At 41.7% G+C, this 16,567-nt stretch overlaps 1 protein-coding gene across 1 annotated transcript; it reads right to left on the bottom strand.

The window, feature by feature from the left end:
* Positions 1-135: 135 nt before the first annotated feature.
* LOC140332345 (sushi domain-containing protein 1-like) lies at positions 136-14,208 on the bottom strand. Its single transcript, XM_072413618.1, has 8 exons — positions 14,002-14,208; positions 12,305-12,562; positions 7,365-7,438; positions 7,002-7,191; positions 5,427-5,511; positions 4,259-4,514; positions 2,994-3,033; positions 136-1,575 (listed from the first exon to the last, which is right to left on the bottom strand). Exons 1-7 carry the CDS (start codon positions 14,150-14,152, stop codon positions 2,995-2,997), a joined length of 1,053 nt encoding a protein of 350 aa, XP_072269719.1. The 5' UTR covers positions 14,153-14,208; the 3' UTR covers positions 136-1,575; position 2,994.
* Positions 14,209-16,567: the final 2,359 nt, after the last annotated feature.

Raw genomic sequence — 16,567 nt, 5'->3', positions numbered from 1 at the left:
TGAAGAATTACTAACTAAAAAACTAAAGATGTCCATGGAAATCAAAGTCAAATCAAAGGTAAGTGATGAACACCCCTTATACCCACTCTGCATAACTCACATGTAAACCTTTACAGTAAATAAAGAAACCCTGGAGCAAGAAATGATCATTAGTTTATTCAAGTTGAACATTTTCCATTCTGAAACAAGCACGGTGCCTCCAGTTTAATATGAAGTTTGCTTTGATGGCAATGTCTCTTACAGGCAGCCATGTCTGTGCACTCTTCTTGGTGGAATCCATTCTATTCATTCTTCCAAAATGATGATATAGCCAGGTTGGCTATTTTTGGGCTTCCTTTAGCCTCTTCATTCTTATCTGTGTGGCATTTAGGTGTCCACCTCTTCTGACAAGCCAATGGGACAGATAAGCTAACGTCTTTGTTCCCGCATGTGACTATGGAATCCATGTTCCTCCTAAGACAATATTCTTCTGAAGAAGTAGTTATAAGCCTGCGAAACCTGTTGTGATTGGATTGATCATGAGAAATGTATTGTATGTTATATGTTTGTTAGGAAACATTTCAAATGTATAGTTGATTTGATACCTGTGAAATAAATTATTGTTTTTTAAATTAAATTAATTTGATTTTTCTCATAGATGATGAAGTGAATGCCTAAAAAACTTGTGATCAGTTTTCCCTAATTAGTATAATATTGTTTTTGTGGTGTGGTATTACCTGTACAATATACCCATGGACAGGTAACTTGTTTGTTGACAGTAAGGTAGGTCAGATCCCAGAACCGTGGTGGGATTCTATCCAAACAATCACAAACCCTTCATCGCCACTAATGGGCTATCCTTCAAGGACAATGACTTACCAATGTCAGAAGCAAGAACTCTTCTCTACGAGTCTCCTTGGAAGAGATTTTACTAAGTGGAAGAGTTTTTTGCTGCTCATGATTTATCCTTACTCCCTGTCCCTCTGACCCTCGTCACTGACACAGGAAGTCTGGTAAATTACCCCAGCGTGGACACAGACAGCAATATAAACCAACCCAAGAAGAAGTTCTAACTCTTCACCATTCCTTCCAAGATGACCATTTTGTAGGAATTGGGCTTCAGGAATAAATCAGTTACAGTGGCCCCTTAGGCCAGGGGTGGGCAAACTTGTTGGCTCAGGGGCCACAATGAGTTTTAAAATTTGACAGATGGGCCGGGCCAGTATCAGATGGATGGAGAGTGTTTGTATGAACTTATAGAAACTATGTGTAAAACCTGTTAACTAAAAGTAAAAGAAAACATACTTTCAAATTGCATTCCATTTCAATGGGAACAATCTTGTTGGTCACACTTTTTAGCCAGAGGACAATTTTGTATCAAAATTTGATCCCCGGGAATAAAAAGCCCACGGCCCTCGGGCTGGAGTTTGCCCATGCCTGCCTTAAGCAAATCTATAGGGAGCAGAATCAATGAGTAGAAATCTAAATATCCGACACAATGGCCAGTTCCTGATTATTACGCTGCAAGGTTGATTGCACCATGTTGATTATAATTCATTGTAGCCATGTATCTAATCCTTCACGTGTCAATCATTCCTGCAAATACAAGAAACAAATATAAGACAACTGGAATTTACAGAAATACAAATCAAATGTGCATTGGGCCCCAGAGAGTATAAGGAGGACCTCTCCAACCCTTTTATTTGGAGTGATGCTAAAGGGATACTGTTACCATTTTGGAAATATTAATGGAATAATTCACTTAGAAAATTGAATCATCTCTTTGCTTGGTATAGTTCACTTTGCTTAGTGAATCTGATCGGGCTCTGCTGGTGTCAATCATCCAATCATATGCAGGGAAAATGTTGCTTTTTATTCTCTTGCACGTGATTGGATATTCAAAGCACAGTGAACAATAAACACAATCACCAAGCTATTATTGATTATCCCCTGCAGAGTGATCATTTACTTGGTTGGTAAGCGGTCTAAATTTATTTATTAAATCCAACCCAAATTTTTACTAACAACCGCACACAGCTGAACAATATCCACTGACACAAATGGCTCTATTTATAGACGATTCCCCAATAAATGTTTAACTCTCTCTACACACTTCCCAATAAAACAATGACTCGTTTTGTTACAAGATTTCACAATAGGAAATGCTAAATGTATAAAAAAAAATTATGGGTGAATTTAGAGTGAATTGACTGGAAATAATTTATAGATACACCTCAAATGAATCTAATTATATTATATTCCCCCGTCAATTCAACCTAGATTTGGACATTTATTTTAGTGACTGCTGAGCTCTCTTGTTAATTAAATAACTCTTAGATTACATTTGGCCATGAGCAAAAAACTGTCAAATTAAAAGGTAAAAAATTAAAAAATACACCCCAAAATTTCCGTCACAGTGTTTGGGGGCAAAATTGTGGTCAGTGAAAGTACAAATTGCCCCTATGTGAATGGGAGTAATAAATATCCTTTCATTGTTGGTCAGTGGGGGTAATAAATGTTTCTGTGATTACTGGAAGAAAATTATTCCCCAAAATCATTGGAAAAGAAAAGCCCCTGTATCACGAAAAAGCATCTGGTGACCCTAAGGTATGTGGGGTCCTGAGCAACTACCCAGTTTGCCCACCACAAATATCAGCCTATCACGTTGTCACGGTTGGGGTGGTGGACCCTGAATGTCATCAGCCCACTTGGCAGAGATGTGTACGAGGCACAAAGTCTAAGGCACCAGCCTCCGAATTCACCAGGGCACCCCGCCAAGAATGGAGGAGAGACATCACCTGGCCCTCTTCTGGGTTCAGGATCTCCTGGTTGGAATGTCGTAATACCAGCCTATGTGTGTGGATGTTCATCCATTCCCCGGGCGAGCTAAGCCAGGATTGTACACCGAGATGTGCAGCTCAGTGTAGAATAATAGAGAAGATTGCAAAAGTTTGTTTTCATCTCTCAGCACAGACACTCTAAGTGATATTACAATATGATAGAAACCCACTGACCTTAAATCACTCCGGCCAAGGAACAGGACGACTTCTGCACCTGCAAGGGAAGAAGCAGCAGAACATTGAACTCCCTGTATATCAGGACTTAAATATTTTTTATGTATATTTTGGGGGAAAGGGAAGGGCTATCCCATCTTTCACATACATTTCTGTATACACATAGCAGTATATCTGCAGTGTGAGATCATCTAAGGCTCTGCTGCCTTTGTTGGTCTCAGCAGATTTGTTGAAGTCACCACCGTTCTCCTAGCTGGAGGCTCTGACATGAGGAAGCAAAGCCCTGCCTCTACCAAGATGGCGGCCTCCATATACAGGCGCAGTGATCCAGGTTCTTCCTACAATTAGCTATACCAGAACATGCGATCACAGTTTTAACAGATAATTTTTGAAGTGTCACCAACATAAAATGTATTTACAGCTAGGAAAAGAAAAAGCAAAAAACAATTCATTTAAAGCTGTGCGGCACAAAATGAAGCCACTGATCGGTAATTCGGACAGTAGGGTTCATCAAAAAAAATCTTATTCTTGCAATGTTATCAGATTTAGACAAGCCTTATCCAATGCAAATTATTTAAAAATGAAATTAAAGATGACCTGTCATAACTATTTCATGTTTCTATTCCCTTCACGTTTTATTACACAGTATGAGCTTGAGTTGAGTCAATTAAAGGGGCTTCCTACCCCCTGGGACTTGGATCCTAACCATGCCAGATGAAGAATCTTTAGCACCTGATATACTTTATCACATGTTGGAAACCAGGTCCCCCCACCTATACACATGATGTGCTTTTAATTTGCTTTTAATTTTTATGCTCTGATTCTGATTGGCAGTTGTCGTTTTCTCCTATTCTTATACACGGGGACATGCCAAGGGCAGGAGGACCTAACAAGCTTAAGATACATCTGGGGCAACTTGCCAACTGCCAGCACTCATGTGAGTAGAATTGCAAGATTCCGCTTGACATGGAGTGACAATCCTTTTCCAGTTCTTGGCCAATAAATTTATTCTCTGTGTACTTTTACAATTCACTTATGCAATGCAAAAGTTAAAAGTGAACTCGTAAGATTATAAATATCTTAGGAAGGACCGTAGCTAATCTTTTGTCATGTTGGTTGAAGACCATAGACTTATTCACTTTCTTCCATTATATTGTATTCTTTTGTATTTTATGACCAACATGTCGTAAGTGAAATAAGTTTTAGTAACTGCACATGGAAAGACAGAAGGAAATTCCAACAAATAAAAGCAGATAATAGTTCACCTCCTTCCAGCTGCTGGAAACCCGAATGTAGACATTGTAGTTGTGGTTGGGGGTAAGAGGGGCATTGTGGAACCCATTATAATATTGGTTATCCCCCAGGATGAAGGTCCGGGATCCGGTGAGGGTCTCTGCTGGTAGAACAGCTGCTGTATAGGAACTTTGAGCCAAGCTGGAGTTGTAGGGTGTGTTGGTGAATCCTGGACAATCCACACTCATATTCATGACTTGGTCCACATAGACAATTATATCATAGGAGCTGTGGAGGGAATAGTAACGGTGAATAAAACTCTGACATTCACTTTATGTGTCTTTAACAACGTCTTCCTATATACCTAATGCTGCTCATACATCCCAACCAATAATATTTATCATTATATTGTTACAAGATCATGTCCCCATAACAAAAATCTAACGACATTAATCACCCCCCAAATATACAAATATAAATAAACACATTATTATTATACAACACATGTGGCCCCCTTGTTGGTTGTTATTTTGGCTGCATTCTTTCAGCTCCGTATTGAGATCTGATCTAGATCTGAAGTAATCCACATTATCATTAATTATAAAAACTCAATCTGAATGGTCTCTACCGACTTTTCTATGTCAATGATATTTTCGGGGTACGGTGTCCAATGCTTTAATAAATATGGCAATGGGAATGTTTTTGTTTTCTCGACTCGATATTTCTGGCAGGGTCACCAGGTATTGTCTATAATTGCTGAGAATGTCCCTAATCAAAATAAAAACTAGCATGGCTACTGAATCTCAGAACTGGTTAACTGCAAAATATTAATAATGATAATATTTTAGATTTATATAGTGCCACCATATTCTGTAGAATTGTACAACAGACGAGAAACAGAGAAATCATACATAGAATACCATGGTACATCTTACTGCACACAAACAACAACATGCTTGGATGAGAAGCTTGTGGGGAATCCTGAATGTAGGTAATGGACAAGCAGAGACGTCTGAGAGTGGTGGAGATAACTTAGTTTCTTCTTTCTCTGATGTGTATATGACATTTGTGATGTTGGCACCCAGGAAGATGAAGTGCACCCACTATTTATGAGACCACAGAAATGATCAAAGTACGGAAACGTCAGATGATCCCCATAGATGTCTATAGAAAGTTCTGCAGAATACATTACTCTCTAACCTGATTGGTCCATTGAGTGGCGACACCGGGTACAGCTTTAATGTGGAGTTTGTTCCCAGAGTATTCGGGGGATGGTGAGGAGGATCTGAAAAGGAAATCTGGATATTACATTGAGTTCTTGTCCTCAATTTTACCAAATAATTCCAGTTGTATCTTCAATGAATGTTGTGCATGGCTGGGAGTTTTCTATGTGAAGAGGTTGTATACTACTTGGTGTCACCTTTATCCCCCATATTCAGAACATTTCCAGGTTCTGTCACTTTCATCTCCAAAATCCGCCCCTACCTGTCCCCAGAGACCCCCAAACTCCTTGTACACGCTCTTATCATCTCTCGTCTGGACTACTGTAACCTCCTCCTCTCTGGAATTCCACTAACCCGACTCTCTCCTCTACAATCTATTATGAATGCTGCAGCCAGACTCATCCATCCTTCCCACCTACCTACCATATACACAGCCTTCCCACCTACCTACCCCATACACAACCTGCCCACCTACCTACCCAATACACAGTCATACCACCTACCCCATGCACAGCCTTCCCACCTACCTACCCCATACAAAGCCTGCCCACCTACCTACCCCATACACAGCCTGCCCACCTACCTACCCAATACACAGTCATACCACCTACCTACCCCCATACACAGCCTTCCCAACTACCTACCTACCCCATACACAGCCTTCCCACCTACCTACCCCATACACTGCTTTCCCACCTACCTACCCCATACACTGCCTTCCCACCTACCTACCCCCATACACAGCCTTCCCACCTACCTACCCTATACACAGCCTTCCCACCTACCTACCCCATACACACAGCCTTCCCACCTACCTACCCCATACACAGCCCACACACCTACCTACCTAGCCTCCTACCTACCTGATACACTGCCTTTCCACCACATCCTTCTGCTGCTTCTACCTGTAATTCTATGCACTGGCTTTCATTTCACCTGAGAATCAAATTCATCTCCTGTGCTTTGTCTTCAAATCCCTCCACAGCTTTTGTCCAACCTACCTACCTCATAACGTTTTCCTAAGCCTCCCCGACTCTCTGGATCTCCCTTACTCATTACCTTTAAGGGAAATATAGGGGCTGCCATTACAGGTCTTCCTCTGAAGATGCTAGATGTTGGGCTGGGTCTGACGTTCATCAGGTGACCATACTACTCTGGATTTTGGGGGGAATCGGGAGCACCTGGAGGAAACCCCTGGAGGAAACAAGTGGAGACCGTCTGGACTCCATACACTTGGTTGTGATATAACCCAACACCCAGACCTGGCCAGACCCGAGTGTTGTCACTGATTGTTGGTGCCTTTGCATTTTTGTACATTAGGGATGGAAGACATTGAGCTGAGCATATTTTACATTACTCATTCCGAAATATTCATGATGTGATCTCTGTGCTACATCCACAGAAGGACTGGGTGGCCATGTTATGGGGGTTTGTTACCTGACAACTATTGGAATTGAGAAATACTTGCACATTCCATGTTTGGAAGTTTGGCTCAGTTTCTCAGCCGTGCACATCAGAGGAAATTCAATATTACTGTTAGGTGTTTTCATACCTCCGATATCGGTTTCAATGTTCCATTCCTTAATGGTCTCAAATCCCACCACTGTGATTCCTTGCAGGGTGATGGTGTGGTTGGCTCCATGCTGGAGGAGGACTTTATATTCCGTGCCATTGTGGGGAGCCCAGAAGGTTTCATCTCTAACAAAGGACTGGTCGTAGATCCTTCTGGCTGAGATGATTATCTATAAGGAATGACGGAAAGAACAAATACAATCATCCATATCATCTAACAAACTAAAGGAAAGAACACAGAACATTCGTGGTTTGCAACTGATATTTGATATTGTAGTGACCTGGTTCTCCAACCATTATTTGACCTACCCATCATGGGGCCAAGCTATACCTTGTTACTTACCTGGAAGCTTGTAATGTTTGCAGGCCCGGTCCAATCTTGCTTTGTGGGAAATCTCACATCAAAATACCGGTAGACTGGGGGAAAACAAATTCAAGGCTTGTGTAAGATTAGGAGATGGCATGGTATGAGCTCTACAAATACCTGGGGGACCCTTATGTCCCACTGGATCAGTGCTGTAGTAGTGGGAATCATAGATTGTAAATTTGTCATTTGTATTTACTTAAATGGTTAGGTTTGTTAAATACAAGAAAAATCTCATCTGAACCATGTTTTTGAGGGTTTTTTTAACCTTCCTCTGGATCAACTATGTATACATGGTTCTATCTGGAGTATACAGATTTCTGGTAGGTTTATTTCCCTAGAAGTTGGATTTGTGTATTTTTTCAACCTAACTATGAAACTGCTGGGCAAGATGGCTATTCCATGGAGGCAGCATGGTGGCTCATGTGGCCAGCATGTCGCCCCAGAGGCCTGGAGTCCCAGGTTTCTGTGGGCAGCCTAGTTTCCCCTCACACTCAAGGACATGCATATAGGTCAGTAAGCTCCCCAGAATCTGTCCTTGGTATATGCTGAACACAAAGAGCAAAATCAAAGTGATGGGTCACCAACTTGCACTCCTCTGCACCCAGCAGCAGCTCTGACCGGGATCACATTCAGTGGTTACTTTCTGGTCTGAACAATGTGACTCCTTGAGAGCTGCCCCCTTACCCCAGAGGGCCAGGGTATTCTGCAAATGTGCTCCATCTGCTGGCGAAAGTGTAAACACCACCTGATCTGCCAGCACTCCCCCTGGTGGTGGGTTCTGTTACCTGCTGGTTATATGATCTCTATTTGTCAAATTACTTCCCTATATTAGGAAAGTAACTGCAACATGATGTTGCCTGAACTAGGAGTTCGCCTAGGCTCCTAGTTTTCAGGTTCCAGTTTGCATATCATGATATTAACACCTTGGCATACTGACCCCAGATCTTGGCTTGTCTGACTATGCTTTTGGCTTTTGCTCTTGTACTGAGCATTTGTCCCACCCAGTCAGCAGTTACCAACCTCCTGAATGTACAGGACCCGCATCCTGGGCACCGCCTCCTAAAATCCAGGGGCTGCGTTGGTGAAGCTGAAGGCTTCTGCACCCCTTATACGTTCCTGCCAATCTAGTGGTGAGCCCTTCGACAAATATACTTTTTATTTTCAAATTTTTTTAAATAAATTAATGTATTTTTTAACCCCCCTCCCTCAATTTATCTCCCTTATGTCCCCAGAGTATGTTACGTGTTCCTCCATGGTATGAGAGCAGTGAATGACAGCAACACATTGCAGATTTTACCAGTCATTCAATACGTATGTATGAATGAGTTCCTAATTAGGATTTGAAGTTTCCTTGGAACTTTACCACTCGCTTTGCATTTTTACCATTGTTTTAATATTTTTGGGGTGGATATTGGGGCTGTGCAAATTAGGTAAAAGTCTGGAAACCATTACAGTAGTGCAAATTTTTTCCAAATGTGTTCCTCATTTACATATAGAAAATAAAATGATTTGAATACAACTTTGGAATGATTTATATATATTTTAATAATATATATTATAAGCCCTATCTATCCACAAACACAACATGATCCAATGGACAGAAAGACATCAAAGGTTTAGACCCTTTTTAATGGAAATGCTAAATTATTGGTCGCTGACCTCCTGTGACCGCCATTTATTTGGAAGGTGCCACTTTATATTCCGTGCCATTGTGGGGAGCCCAGAAGGTTTCATCTCTAACAAAGGACTGGTCGTAGATCCTTCTGGCTGAGATGATTATCTATAAGTGACAGAAAGAACAAATACAATCATCCATATCATCTAACAAACTAAAGGAAAGAACGTGGAACATTCGTGGTTTGCAAATTCCAAGCCGGGAATTTAATACAATAATGTAACAATTATCAAAATGGAAGCTAATCTTTTCTAGAAGGAAATCTATTAGATCAGAAACATGAGATATCATTGATTTCTACAGGAACCAGAAAGCAATATGAGATGAAAGCCCTTTTCTTTATCAATGGGATCCCCAAAGCTGCAACATGGAATAAACATGCTGCAATACTTACGATCTGTCTAGAGCTGTGCTTCCTTTTTATTACACAGGCATTAACACTTGCATCTCTATCCTCAATGAGAAGCAGGAAAACCCACAGAGAGGAAAAATAACACTAAATGGGAAATACCCCAACAGCCGATGTCATGGAATATTACTGTACTGTGTGTGGAATTCCTCCAAAATGTTATTTCATGATTTTGGCTCAGTCTGCACTAAGATATAAGTAATTACCCCTGCAATATTAGTATCATTTTTGGAGTGATATTCCTCAAGCGTTGTCTTGGGGTGATAATATTAAAACCAGACCCCCACCCCAATAACTCTGGAGAGGATGTGGTGAAATAAGTTCACATATGTCAATGGGTTCCTCGGGACCCACCACCATGCCATGACTGCACCTACCCAACCAGTATCCATCATATGAATTGTATCCTCTATTCCATATATCAGCAGAAAGATATCTGATAAATGATATTTGGCTCCATAACTGTGTCATGAGGGAGGAGGGTATGTCCCTGCATCCCAGCATACCCAGCATTGGTTTCGGAGAGCATATCCAGCCAGGAGGTCTACACATTATAATAGGATTTGTGATTTTGGACAAGCACCCAACCTTGACCATGTGACCTGGGGCTTCAACCTTCTTCATCAAACTCCAGCTGATGATATGAAGAAAGACTTGGCAGGTCCTCTGCATCCTTCTGTCCAAGGTGGCATTATGGTTGCCCAACAATCAACTTCCAGGTAGAAGCGGATCTTTGTAGTGATCTGGTTCTCCAACCAATATTTCACCTACCCATCATGGGGCCAAGCTATACCTCGTTACTTACCTGGAAGCTCGTAATGTTTGCAGGCCCGGTCCAATCTTGCTTTGTGGGAAATTTCACATCAAAATACCGGTAGACTGGGGGAAAACAAATTCAAGGCTTGTGTAAGATTAGGAGATGGCATGGTACGAGCTCTACAAATACCTGGAGGACTCTTATGTCCCACTGGATCAGTGCTGTAGTAGTGGGAATCATAGACTGTAAATTTGTAATTTGTATTTACTTAAATGGTTAGGTTTGTTAAATACAAGAACAATCTCATCTGAACCATGTTTATAAGGGGTTTTTTTAACCTTCCTCTGGATCAACTATGTATACATGGTTCTATTTGGAGTATACAGATTTCTGGTAGGTTTATTTCCCCAGAAGTTGGATTTGTGTATTTTTTCAACCTGACTAACTATGAAACTGCTGAGTAAGATGACTATTCCATGGAGGCAGCATGGTGGCACAAGTGGCCAGCATGTCGCCCCAGGGGCCTGGAGTCCCAGGTTTCTGTGGGCAGCCTAGTTTCCCCTTACACTCAAGGACATGCATATAGGTCAGCAAGCTCCCCAGAATCTGTCCTTGGTATATGCTGAACACAAAGAGCAAAATCAAAGTACAAATCCCACTTATGGGTCACCATCTTGCACTCCTCTGCACCCAGCAGCATCTCTGACCTGGATCACATTTACTGGTTACTTTCTGGTCTGAACCATGTGACTCCTTGAGAGCTGCCCCTTTACCCCAGAGGGCCAGGGTATTCTGCAAATGTGCTCCATCTGCTGGCGAAAGTGTAAACACCACCTGATCTGCCGTCACTCCCTCTGGTGGTGGGTTCTGTTACCTGCTGGTTATATGATCTCTATTTGTCAAATGACTTCCCTATATTAGGAAAGTAACTGCAACATGATGTTGCCTGAACTAGGAGTTCTCCTAGGCTCCTAGTTTTCAGGTTCCAGTTTGCATATCATGATATTGACACCTTGGCATACTGACCCCAGATCTTGGCTTGTCCAAGATCTAGCATTGGTCCTACCCAGTCAGCAGTTACCAACCTCCTGCATGTACAGGACCCGCATCCTGGGCACCGCCTTCTAAAATCCATCAACCTATTAGGGGTGCGTTGGTGAAGCTGAAGGCTTCTGCACCCCTTATACGTTCCTGCCAATCTAGTGGTGAGCCCTTTGACAAATATACTTTTTATTTTCAATTTTTTCAAATAAATGAATGTATTTCTTTAAACCCCCCCAATTTACCTCCCCTGAGTCCCCAGAGTATGTTGCGTGTTCCTCCGTGGTATGAGAGCAGTGAATGACAGCAACACATTGCAGATTTTATCATTCATTCAATACGTATGTATGAATGAGTTCCAAATTAGGATTTGAAGTTTCCTTGGAACTTTACCACTCGCTTTGCATTTTTACCATTGTGGTATTATTTTTGGGGTGGATATTTGGGGCTGTGCAAATTAGGTAAAAGTCTGGAAACCATTACAGTAGAGTGCAAAAATGTTCCAAATGTGTTCCTCATTTACATATAGAAAATAAAATGATTTGAATACAACTTTGGAATCATTTATAAATATGATAATAATATATAATATAAGCCTTATCTAGCCTAATCACAACATGATCCAATGTACAGAAAGACATCAAAGGTTTAGACCCTTTTTAATGGAAATGCTAAATTATTGGTCGCTGACCTCCTGTGACCGCCATTTATTTGGAAGGTGCCAATACTTTCCATGATTGGTTCTTTGGAAGGATGGCATTGTTGGATGTATGGCCAGCACAGGGGGCTGCCGCTGAGAATTCATTACATTTGGGCTGATAGTCATGGATAAGTGTTATCAACCACTAACTTTGTAAATCCAATGTTTAATGTCCAATTCAAGATGGAACGCAAGTAGTGATTGTGCATCACCATGCAGGAACTCTCGTATGAAACAAGAAGTAAAAACGTAATCCTTTCCTATAAATTCTGGATTTATATCAGAATGAATAATCATCAACACAAGACAAACTTTGTATAAAAAGTTCCCTCACCTGAATGCTTCGTCCTGATGAGTCTTGGCTTCAGCTTGTATTGTTTCTGATTATTGTGCAGGGTGATGCTGACCTGATACTCAGAGGACGGTTGTAGACCGGTGAATGTCACATGACCATCCGTATTCATCGTTTGACATAATCCGTAGAGAACATCGCAGCATTCTACATCAAACCTCCAGTGATGGGGACACTCAGAAGAACAGGACATCCAGAAGCTGGCACTGGTGGAGGCGACTCTCTCACTCACTGTGATATCTGACAGCAAGGAATTATAGACAAATCTGTATGTTTGTAGGGACATCATTCAACTGATCACAAATATCAGCCAATCACATACCAGCAACTCATTGCATTTAGAAAATGTCGACATTGCCCGGCTAAAGATCAAACAGATCACCAAAATGGGTGATCTACGTGACTTCAAACATGGCAGGGATGTTGGTGCCAGGCAGTCTTAGTATTTCACAAAGTCCTGATCTGTTGGGATTTCCACCCACAACCATCTTCCCAGGCAGAATGGAGTCCTATGGAGGATGGCAGCTTGGGCCATGAAAAGTCCCATATCTGCATTGTTCAGATCCAGCAGAACCCAGGTGGTCATTGGGCACCATGGACATCCACCAGGGCACCACCATCACCCACAACCGGTTTGAATCCCTCACTACTTCCCACCACTACATATCCCCCTCCTATTGTGTGATACTTCCCCCTCCTCCTGGATTGTAAGCTCTTCGGGGCAGGGTCCTCTCCTCCTCCTGTGTCACTGTCTGTATTCTTCTGTCATTTGTAACCCCTATTTAATGTACAACGCTGTGTAATATGTTGGGGCTATAAAAATCATGTTTAATAATAATAATAATAATAATAATCTCTGGGGCTTAGAGAGAATGGCCAGAAAAAGGAAAATGCCCAGTGATTGGCTGTTCTATGGGTGAAAATGCCTTATTGATGGCAAAGGTCAGAGAAGCATGGCCAGACTGGTTCCAAATGATAGAAAGGCAACAGAAACTCAAATAATCCGGCGTTATACCCGAGGTCTGCATAAGAGATCTCTGAACACGCAACATGTCCAACCATGGAGCAGATGGGCTACAGCCTGAGCAGTGTTTCCAGCACCTTGTAAATCTGTGCCAGCATGGTGTACATAATAAAATGGCCGGTGAGTTTAAGTCTCGTATCCATTTGGACTCCGGTTTCTGGGAATTGTCTGAGCTTCTGTTATTGTATGCCCACCATGCATGGATGGATGAAGGCAGAATGGGGCTCTATGTAAGATGGCAGCTTAAGCCATCAAATGTCGCCCTATTTGCATTGTACAGATCTAGCACAAGACGGGTTGTCCCTGGGCACCATGGGCATCCACTGGGGGCCTAGACTACTGCCCAGGGTGCCTTGTGGGTAATCCAGCTCTGCACCTATACACAGAGATATGCCAACTTGGCATTTATTGATGCGTCAGTAACATTGTCAACAATTACAATTATGTTTTATTAAAAATAATTAATTAGCAAATGGTTTTTTTTTATTTCTGGTCATATTACATAAAAATCAACACATTCATCAGCCTACACACACCTATCACACAATGCGGCACACTTCACACAACAAACATCACAAATTGTAAAATACATTCAGCACATTCACACTCAGTGAAGTCACCGATAGCGATAATAGCTGCCCCACCCTCTACTCACCTGTACAGGTAATAGCCGGTGTCCACTCCTGGGGGGTCAGGGGCTGGTCACACCTCGTTCTTTCATGGGACGGATAATATCCATCTATACAATACACCGTCACCTCTTCTCCCTCATCGTAAGATATCTTGTATGGGGAGGGATTGAGCATATGTGTTATCACTGGACGCTTACATCGTGCTGCGGGATCAGACGATAAAACCAAATCATTATAGGAAATCGGGGGGGAACTGGAAGATTACTGATCATATACCAATAGAATACGAGAATACCATGAAATATTTCACGTCCAAGGCCAGCAGAACCTGCAATGCTCAGTATTCTGTCACTAGAGGTCAAGGGTCAGAGGCACAAGGGGAAAGATAGGACTTCCATAGAAGGGGGTACAAGAGGGACGCATGGTGACACGCGCACCTCTTCCCACAGTACCCCTAGGACGTGCACTACTTTGCACTTGCAAAGGAGTGCTGGGAGTAGGAACCACATCCAAAGGGATGCAAGGGCTGCTGCCTGGCTGAACAGTAATTTGGCCAGGGCGGATCCTTCCGCCTGTAGAGACAGACAAGCTGCGAGCAGGGTAGCAGCCTCGGCCATGCTGCCTGCTACTGCGGCGTCCCCCTCTGTGGCTGGGAACCCCAGGGACACCGCGGGCTCGCAAAGTGGGTAAGTTCCTTACACTGAGTTTGAGTCTTTGCATAATCGTTGATTGGTCGTAATCGTTCATTTTCTAAGGATAATTATTGGAAGTGTGTACCTAGCTTTATCCAAAGGAGGAAAAGCAGCCACATGTCCAGGAACCACAATCCCATCACAATGCTAACTCAACTGGTACAATGGGAGAGGTTGGAGGTCCGGCTGAGAATGCAATAAAAAGAAAATGTTGCAATTTGCTGCATATCTGCAATGAGGGCTGGTTGTCAGAGAGTTTTCAATGGGTGAATCACAAACAATTGCACATTGACTTACCATTGAGACTCCTGGCAGTGATATTCAAGTATATTGGTGATGTATTCATTGCATGTGGTGATACCTTTATCGAGAGGTTCATACAATAATGGAGATTCACTAATATCATTGAAATTGGGATAAAGTCTTCCACAGGTGGATTGAACCAAGTACTGTGATTTGTGATGGCAGATCAGCCAAATCGTGAAGGACTCAAACTTTAAAAGACTTAGAGGCACAAATGTTTTGTGATAAAAATTTGATTGCTGTATCACAATGTTTTCTTTTTAATATGTTTTATATATTAATTGTAAATTAAACAGTTTTTAGCCATACGCAGTAAATTCATCTATGGTACTGAAAAAATCCCCAAATATAAAGTGAAGTTGTGAATTGGAACTATAGGGATGTGGTACGTGAAGTGTATTTCCCACTCTGTAAATACGTTTTGGTTCTTGTCTTTGTTTCATCAAGGTTGTGTTGAACCTCTTTGTTGATTATTTAGAGCTCATAGTATAGGAATAAGGGGAAGAAGGGCAAAGAGGTTTCAGGCTCAGGAGGTTTTTGTGCAAAAATAAATCAACTGTGTATTTTTCAAGTTACAATTAGTACAGGTCCAGTTTTAATATTCATATATATGGTTTTTGTTTCATATACCCTAAATAGGGGTTTAGTGAGAACCTAGTCAAGTAGGTATAGATCTATTTATCTTAAAGAAAATGGGGAGGGAGGTGAGGAATAAAGATATCCCATCTTATACAGCCAAGAGGGCTGCTATTGTGCTAAGACTTGTAGTTAGTCCATACGACCAGGAAAGGGTAGTAATGTAGTAATTCATGCAGCCAGGCAAAGCCTTAATATCTGCAATAAGCATTATGGATCGGCTCCAGATCAGACGGCCTGCTAAGCCTCAACATTCTGGGACATTTTGAAATCGGAATGACAACCTTGCTGTGGTTCTTTGGGAGATTCTTTTGAATGAAATGTGTCTGGAAGTGTAAATCTTGTAGAGATTGTTTGTGACGTTTTTCTTGCTACTATACAGATTTGCTGTACTTTCCCTGTTTGGAGATGGACACGAGGGACAATTGTAGACAGATATCATGTCCCTGCCACATCTCATAATGCAGACCATTAAAAAACGAATGCATAAAAAAGGATTGGTGATGGGATTGTGGTAACAATAGTTCAGCAGGGATATGAAGTAATAATAATAATAATAATAATAATAATAATAATATAGCAGCAATAGAAACGTAATATAAATGTAATATAATAAGCATCAATAGAATGCAGTCTGAGCCACACAGAATTGGGGTGAAAGGATCTGGTGAATGCATATGGCATAAGGAAGATGTTTGGAGGAAGACCAGGTAGAAGGTGTATGTGTTGTACTCACCTGTACAGGTGACTGTGGATGGAAGCCACTCCCGGGGGGCTCCGGGGTCGAAACACATCATTGTGTCTGATGACGGAGTGTATCCAGGTTCACACTGTACTGTTATATCTTCATATTTCTCATAATACTCTTTGTCTTCAGACAGGCTGCCCACATTTTGTATGATGGGCTTTTTACACCGAGCTGTAGATTGAGATTATTATATAAGTGAAATAGCTGTGA

Source organism: Pyxicephalus adspersus, chromosome 6 (genome assembly GCF_032062135.1).
Source record: "Pyxicephalus adspersus chromosome 6, UCB_Pads_2.0, whole genome shotgun sequence".
NCBI classification, from domain to species: domain Eukaryota; kingdom Metazoa; phylum Chordata; class Amphibia; order Anura; family Pyxicephalidae; genus Pyxicephalus; species Pyxicephalus adspersus.
This window is presented reverse-complemented; position numbering and strand designations above follow the sequence as displayed.